Source organism: Chiloscyllium plagiosum, chromosome 31 (assembly GCF_004010195.1).
Source record: "Chiloscyllium plagiosum isolate BGI_BamShark_2017 chromosome 31, ASM401019v2, whole genome shotgun sequence".
In the NCBI taxonomy this organism is placed as follows: domain Eukaryota; kingdom Metazoa; phylum Chordata; class Chondrichthyes; order Orectolobiformes; family Hemiscylliidae; genus Chiloscyllium; species Chiloscyllium plagiosum.
Window position 1 is genome coordinate 40,250,387 of NC_057740.1, and position 8,743 is coordinate 40,259,129.

Consider the following 8,743-nt stretch of genomic DNA (forward strand, 5'->3'; position numbering starts at 1 on the left):
TGCTTGTTATACTTCTTTAACATTTCTCCGATTCTCCTTAAATGGCAGTAAACAACATGCATTATCAATACTACACTCTGACCACCAGTACTGTACCCTAGTGCTACAACTATACCACCATATATGTGTATCTATTTAGATATATGTACATACAATTAAAAAGGAAACTAATCAGTGTTATGGGCCAGCTTTGTTTGTATGAAATTGGATACAGCAGAATTAAATGTTGGTTACTAAATCATAAGGTGTGGTGCTTGATTACGTTTAAATCTGTGTGCTTAATTAGCTGACTACACTAAAAGCAGCACAATTGTGAATTATCAATTTGTCTGCTTTCTTGTGTGCATTTTAAACACCCTCATGGGACTGTTCAAAGAGAACATGTTGGGGTAAGCATTTACACGTTGACTAGATTGTGTTCGGGATGACTGTACTTACGTTGATCAGGTTGTGTTCGGGAAGACTACAGGCCTCTATGTGGTCATTGAGAAGCTGTTGAGAAAAATTCTGATGCATCTGAGCTGCTTCATGAGCTTCTATACTGTTCCCGCAAGCTTTGTTCAGATCTAAGAGGAGGATAACAACACTTAAGAAAAGGTATTGATGGACAACAGTGCTGCTTAGCCAAAAGGAGCAGCTACTATTCATTATTAAATTAAGGAAATGGTGTAACTTAGGGCACCTTTCTCCCAACTTTCTACAGCACTTTAGAGGAGCTCAAGAGACCCTGCACAGGTAGAGGAGAAGTTACAGAATTAATTTTATTAATTGGAGATGTTCAAATTGTTAACTCAGGTTAAAAAAAGTGCTGGAGAAACTCAGCAGGTCTGGTGGAGGCTGTGGAGAGAGAAACAAAGGTAATATTTCAATTCAAATGTGTCTTCTTTTCAGAACTGGTTCTGGTTTCAAATTGACCTGAAACATTTACTTTCTCTCTCCACTGACGCAGCCAGACCTGCTGAGTTTCTCACACTTTGTTTTCATTTTAGATCACCAGCATTCACAATATTTTACTTCTAACTAGATAGTTTGACCATATTCCTCTCGTTTAATTAGCAAAAAAGTCATTAATCAGATGACACAAAACCAATTATTGTCAAAACAACTAGACAGGTGATGAGGAGATTTGTTTTTCTTTACATACAGCAGGTTATGATGATCTGAGATACACTGCCTGACAGGGTGATGGAAACAGGTTCAATAGTAACTTTTGAAAGAGAATTAGATAAATAACTCAAAAGAAAAACAAACGCAGGGCTATGATGACAGTGGCTCTCTCTTTGAAAGAGCGGAGTCAGATATGATGAGCTGAATGGCTATCTCCTTGCTGCATGTTCTGTGTACCTTCAGTAGCAAGGCCTTGGATTAAAACGTCATTGAAAGAATACTGACCTGAACAGTACGAAACACTTGGTATTACACTGGCATAATTAGCCAAGGATACAATCTCAAGTTTAAGAATGGGGCCTGATCTCATAACATTTGAAGTCAAAGGCAAGTATTTCATCAGTGAAGCTGAGCTAACACTCTGACTTCTTTTACCACAGGCATGGTCAAAGAAATTCATTTTCAATTTTTTCTTTATTCATTTACAGGATAAGGGCATTGCTGGCTAGGCAGCATTTATTGCCCATCCCTAATTGTCAAGAGAACAGTTAAGAGTCAACCACATTGCTATGACTTAGGAGTTACATGTAGGCCAGACCAGTTAAGGATGGCAGTTTCCTTCCCGAAAGGACATTAGTGAACCAATTGGGATTTTTTTGACAATTGATGATTAATTCATGGTCATATTTAGATTCTGAATTTCAAGATATTTATTCAATTCAAACCCCACCATTTGCTGTGGCAGGACTCAAACCCAGGTCCCCAGAACATTATCTGGGTCTCTGAATTAACAATCCAGTGCTAATACCACTAGATGACTGCCTCATCAAATTCAGGGAGTAAAGTGGCAGCGTTGAGGGGGCTCTAAACTTCAGCTGCCTGGACCTTAAACTCAGGAATTCCCTTTCCTCTCATTTCCTTAAGGTGCTCCTCAAAACAAACCACTTTGGTCACAATTTTGATGAGTTCTCTTGTAAAATCACACCTCTATGAAATGTTTTGGCAAGTCTTACATCATTAAAGACGCTACACAAATGTATGCTGTCATTGAGTGACAGCTGACATCGGTGTCTCCTTATACTGGGGGACAGAAGAGCAGTCAGGAGGCGAAAGGTTGCTGCTGGGATTGAAGGTCAAACCAAATTGCTAGGATTGGAAAGAGAAGGCATAAATCTTGAAAATCAAAGCACAGGATGAAGGTGGATTGGAAACCAGCGAGGGACAGGGAGAACAAGAGGGGACAAGACTGTGTGGGATTTAAAAAGAAATTTGAGTGAATTTTTCCGATCATCCTGAACGAAAGTCAAGAGCAGAAGCAGTGCATGTTCTAGCAGAAATGCAGAGTCATATGTGAATGAGATCACCAAAGGCAAAGCTTTAGTTTTTGGTGACAGTAGAGGAGTAGTTCCACTGAAGTGGATTGGAAGCTCTCAGCCTATTGCCACACTTATGATTTCCACTGAATTCTGTTCATTGATATTTTTCTTCTCATTTCAACAAGTCTAAACAACTTTGGTAATGAATTTTGTCTCACCAACAATGTTTTGCGGAAGTGTTTAACTTTTTTTCTTGTGAAAATGGCTATTGCATTGTAAAGAGCTGGACATATTCCCAGTAACACTTGTATTCCAGAGTCAGACAGCGCAGCCCAGTCCATTCGTCAGCCAACTGAGATGAATATAACCAAAGACATATTACATCTAGTGGAACATGCTGGGAACCACCCTTCAAGGAAACATGACTGGAGAAGCATCATAGATCAGATTAAAAGGAAGACCTGCATTTATTTCACACCTTTCATAATCTCAAGATGTCATATAGTACTTTACATCTTTTGAAGGATAACCACTGATGTAATGCAGGAAACATGGAAACTAATTAGTGAACGGCATTGTGATAATGACAACAGCAATCTTTTGTGATGATAGTTGAAGGATAAACATCTCATTCAGAGGCAAGAGTGCTACCAAGTGAGTCACAGCTCCACCTGCAGGTACAGGATACTAAGGATGACTTGCATTCGAGCTGAAACAAGTGCAGCAGATTCCAAGTTTGATGACCAACCTGTTGCCAATTCAACAATCTCAGACATTGTGAGACTGAACGTGACTAAGTGTCTGCATGCCCAGCACACCCAGGTTGGATAACGTCAGGATCCCAGTACCTGCTCATTATTTGGAACAATGAACATAAAATGGAATGTTTCCTTAAAATTAATAATCAGACATTAACTGACAGGCAACTCATCAACTGCTCTCCAATAAAAGCCATGATGTGGAGGTGCTAGTGTTGGACTGGGGTGGACAGTCATAAGTCACACGACACCAAGTTATAGTCCAGTAAGTTTATTTGAAATCACAAGCTGTTGGAGTGCTGCTCCTTCATCAGGTGAAGTTCATCTGACAACTGGTATCATGTGACTTCTGACTTTCTCCAATAAAAGGGCTTGGAAATAATTTTTTCCTGGTCTTTGAAGCAAATATATCTTCATGTTGGTTGACATCTGAACAAGCAACTTTGCTGCCCTTCAACGAGTTAAATATTTCAGTGTTATGTACTGGTCTAACCTTGAACATAGTTAATCCCCAACAACTCAATGCAGCACTACAGTTTATAATTCTTGACAAGAGATCATTGACTACAAACTCTAATTGAGCCTTTCTCCACAGATTCTACGAGGCCTGAATATTTCCAACATTCTTTTTACTTCAGATGTTCAGATTTTACATTGTGTTCAAATCTACTCGCCATATTACAGGAAGGATGTGGAGGTTTTCGAGAGTGCAGAAGACATTCACTAGGGTGCTGCCAGGATTAGAGGGTATGAGCTAGATAGAGAGGCTAGAAAAACTGCGTTTTCTCTGGTGGCGGAGGCTGAGGGGAGACTTGATAAAAGTCTATTAAATTATGAGATGCATTGAAGGGTTGATGGCCAGAATTTTTTTCAGAGAGTTTAAATGTCTAAAACTAGGGAGCAAGCATTAAAGGTGAGATGGGGGGGAAAGTTCAAAGGAGATGTGAGGGGCAAGTTTTTTTTTGATTCAAAGAAAGTGGTAAGAGTCTGAAAGGCACTGCCAGGGGTAGTGCTGGAGGCAGATATGAGACGGGCATTTCAGAAACTTTTAGACAAGCACATGAAAATAGAAGAAATGAAGGGATATGGACCAAGGGTAGGAGAAGTGATTAGTTTCATTTGGTGCCATGTTCAGCACAATATTGTGGGTTGGAGGACCTGTTCCTGTGTTGTATTGTTTTACATTTTATGTTCAATGTCTGCAGCATTTTAAGACCATTAAAACCATAAGACATAGGAGCGGAAGCAAGGCCATTCGGCCCATCGAGTCCACTCCACCATTCAATCATGGCGGATGGGCATTTCAACTCCACTTACCCGCATTCTCCCCGTAGCCCTAATTCCTTGTGACATCAAGAATTTATCAATTTCTGCCCTGAAGACATTTAGCGTCCCAGCCTCCACTGCACTCTGTGGCAATGAATTCCACAGGCCCACCACTCTCTGGCTGAAGAAATGCCTCCGCATTTCTGTTCCGAATTTACCCCCTCTAATTCTAAGGCTGTGCCACGGGTCCTAGTCTCCTATATTGAAGTTGTATGAGTAAAATCTTTGCAGATGCCATCAAGTAAGAAGGCAGCCTGAATTATAAAGTCTCAGTAGCACAACGGAGCTTTTATATTCCAACCCTCTTGAGATAAATGACCACATTGCATTCGCTTTCTTAATCACGGACTCAACCTGCATGTTTACCTTTAGAGAATCCTCAACTAGCACTCCCAGATCCCTCTGTACTTTGGCTTTACGAATTTTTTCACCGTTTAGAAAGTAGTCCATGCTTGTATTCTTTTTTCCAAAGTGCAAGACCTCGCATTTGCTCACATTGAATTCCATCAGCCATTTTGCTTTTTATTTTACAGTTTACTGCAGAATTCCTTCCCCATACTTCCCCACTTCTTGTAAGACTCCCTCGAACATCTCTAACCAATCTTTTGGCCATCTGCCCCATTAGTAGCTCACTGTCAAATTTTATATTGGATATATGTCACAGAAACAGGCCATTTGGCCCAAATACCCCACGTCAGTATTTATGGTTCAGTAATGCCTCCTCTCATTCTTTCTCATCTAAATGTACTGTGGTGACCTCTTTTTTTCTTCTTCCTTAAATACTTTGACTAGTTACCCATTAAATGCATTCAATATTATTCACTCCATCTCTTGCCTATGCTAGCAAGTCCCCTATTCGCATAACTCTTTGGGTAAATAAATTTCTTTTCAATTCTCTACTGGATTTTTTTTTTAATGACTATTTTATATCGACAGCCTTTAGTTATGCTCTTTCCTGTTAGAGGAAGCATTTTTTTGCCATTTTCTCTATTAAAACCTTCAATAATTTGAAAGGCTTTTATTAGGTTACCCTTCACCCTTTTCTCTCCCCCACCTCCAAGGAAAACAGCTTGTCAATCCTTTCTTGGTAAGTATACCTAAGCAATTCTTGAATCATGCTTCTGAATGTTCTCTACACCATCGCCAGTTCTTCTATATTCTTTTCTTATGGCAAGGATAATTACACCCAGTACTGTAAATGTGGTATAACGAAGCTTCAATACAAAGTTAGTATTTCCTTCATCTCTACTTTTCAATTCTATAAACCTAGAAATACTCTCTTTACATTATTTTTAAATGGCCTTGCTAGCCGGTGATAAAACATTTTATGATTGCTGTTTGCGATTACACTCCTAGATCCCTTTGTTCCTCTACCTCACCCAAACTCAAATCTACCAAATAATAAGTAACCTTCCCACTAAGGTGCATAAATTTACATTTCTCTATTTTGCTTTATAATACTGCCGTGACATACTTTTAGACATTTTACGCGAAAGGAGCCATATAAATGCAATTACGTTGTTTTCCTTATGTTTTTGAATCAGTTCATGGCTGTCACTTGCACATCATTGCCATGCACCACTGGGTGGCATGGATGCTAACTACGGCTGATTACTGACACCAGGAGGTAGGTGGGAGGACTGCACATACTGGTAAAACAAACATTTACAATTTGGAGGGTCTGAAACTTTTTAGAGAATCAGAAAACCAAAAGAAAAACTCCATCTCCCACACTAAAGATCCAACATTTGGGGGAGGTACACTTCTACGAACCACTCCCAGTAGCACACCAGTGACCATACAGTGAGAATCAGCTGGCTATTTGCTTGTGGGGACATCACTATCAAGCACAAGTGTGCATTCATCTGTCAGACATTCAAGAATGCAACTTTTCTACTTATTAGAGTTTTGTATGTAGTAAATTTCCTCAGAGGAAAAATAATCTCTTTCATAACAAAGTAACGTGTTTTTTCTAGTTCCTGGGTCATCATAGTGTTACTATCACTCAACCTCTCCGAGGAAGATATATAATGTAGGGAAATGGATGGTGACATCTTGAAAATTATTCAAATTACAGAGGAGGAAGTGCGCGATGTCTTGAAATGCATAAAGGTGGATACATCCCCAGGAGCTGATCAGGTGCACCCAGAATTCTGTGGGAAGCTAGGCAAGTGATTGCTGGGCCCCTTGCTGAGATAATTGTATCATCGATAATCACAGGTGAGGTGCCAGAAGACTTGAGGTTGGCTAACGTGATGCCACTATTTAAAAAAGGTGGTATAGACAAGCCAGAGAATTATAGACCGGTGAGTCGGATGTCAGTGGTGGGCAAGCTGTTGGAAGGAATTCTGAGGGGCATGGATAGGATAAATAGACAAGGTCTTTTCCCTGGGGTGGGGGAAGTCCAGGATTAGAGGGCATAGGTTTAGGGTGAGAGGGGAAAGATATAAAAGAGACCTCAGGGGCAACTTTTTGATGCAGAGGGTGGTACGTGTGTGGAATGAGCTGCCAGAGGATGTGGTGGACGCTGGTACAATTGCAACATTTAACAGGCATTTGGATGGGTATAAGAATAGGAAGAGTTTGGAAGAATATGGGCCGGGTGCTGGCAGGTGGGACTAGATTGGGTTGGACCGAAGGGTCTGTTTCCATGCTGTACATCTCTATGACTGGATGTACATATATTTAGAAAGGCAAGGACTAATTAGGGATAGTCAACATGGCTTTGTGCATGGGAAATAATACCTCACAAACTTGATTGAGTTTTTTGAAGTAACAAAGAGGATTGATGAGGGCAGAGTGGTAGACGTGATCTAAATTGACTTCAGTAAGGCTTTTGATAAGGATCCCCATGAGAGACTGGTTAGCAAGGTTAGATCTCATGGAATGCAGGGAGAACTGGCCATTTGCATACAGAACTGGCTCAAAAAGGTAAAAGACAGAGGGTGGTAGTGGAGGGTTGGTTTTCAGACTGAAGGTCCGTGACCAGTGCAGTGCCACAAGGATCGGTGCTGGGTCCACTAGTTTTCATCATTTATATAAATGATTTGGGTGTGAACATCGGAGGTACAGTTAGTAAGCTTGCAGATGACACCAAAATTGGAGGTATAGTGGACAGCAAAGAAGGTTACCTCAGATTACAACAGGATCTTGATCAGATAGGCCAATGGGCTGAGAAGTGGCAGATGGAGTTTAATTTAGATAAATGCGAGGTGCTGCATTTTGAGAAAGCAAATCTTAGCAGGACTTACACAATTAGTAGTAAGGTCCTGTGAAATGTTGCTGAACAAAGAGACCTTGGAGTGCAGGTTCATAGCTCCTTGAAGGTAGAGTCACAGGTAGATAGGATACTGAAGATGGCATTTGGTATGCTTTCCTTTATTGATCAGAGTATTGAGTACAGGTGTTGGGAGGTCATGTGTCTATATAGGACATTGGTTAGGCCACTTTTGGAATATTGCACGCAATTCTGGTCTCCTTTCTATTGGAAAGATGTTGTGAAACTTGAAAGGGTTCAGAAAAGATTTACAAGGATAGTGCCAGGGTTGGAGGATTTGAGCTACAGGGAGAGGCTGAACAGGCTGGGGCTGTTTTCCCTGAAGCGTCGGATTCTGAGGGGTGGCCTTATAAAGGTTTACAAAATTATGAGGGGCATGGATAGGATAAATAGACAAAGTCTCTTCCATGGCGTGGGGGAGTCCACAACTAGAGGGTATAGTGTTAGGGTGAGAGGGGAAAGATATAAAAGAGACCTAAGGGACAACGCTTTCATGCAGTGGGTGATACGTGTATGGAATGAACTGCCAGAGGAAGTGGTGGAGGCTGGTACAAGTGCAACATTTAAAAGGCATCTGGATGGGTATGTGAATAGGAAGGGTTTGGACGGATATGGGGCAGGGCTGAAAATGTGTTGCTGGAAAAGCGCAGCAGATCTGGCAGCATCCAGGGAACAGGAGAATCGACGTTTCTGGCATAAGCCCTTCTTCAGGAATGAGGAAAGTGTGTCCAGCAGGCTAAGATAAAAGGTAGGGAGGAGGGACTTGGGGGAGGGGCGTTGGAAATGCGATAGGTGGAAGGAGGCCAAGGTGAGGGTGCGTGGAGAGGTCGGGAAGAAGATTGCAGGTCAAGAAGGTGGTTCTGAGTTTGAGGGTTGGGACTGAGAAAAGGTGGTGAGAGGGGAAATGAGGAAGCTGGAGAAATCTGCATTCATCCCTTGTGGTTGGAGGGTTCCTAGGC

At 41.3% G+C, this 8,743-nt stretch overlaps 1 protein-coding gene across 3 annotated transcripts in view; it reads right to left on the reverse strand.

Moving 5' to 3' along the window:
- Positions 1-17: 17 nt before the first annotated feature.
- Positions 18-8,743, reverse strand: part of mau2 (MAU2 sister chromatid cohesion factor) — a 57,910-nt gene continuing 49,184 nt past the window's right edge. The window contains exon 17 of one of the 3 annotated variants that reach the window (XM_043721470.1): positions 18-566. In XM_043721470.1, coding sequence (XP_043577405.1) covers positions 409-566 — 158 coding nt within the window. In that variant the 3' untranslated portion in view covers positions 18-408. The remainder of the gene's footprint in view (positions 567-8,743) is intronic. The other 2 variants (XM_043721468.1, XM_043721469.1) reach the window with 2 other exon arrangements.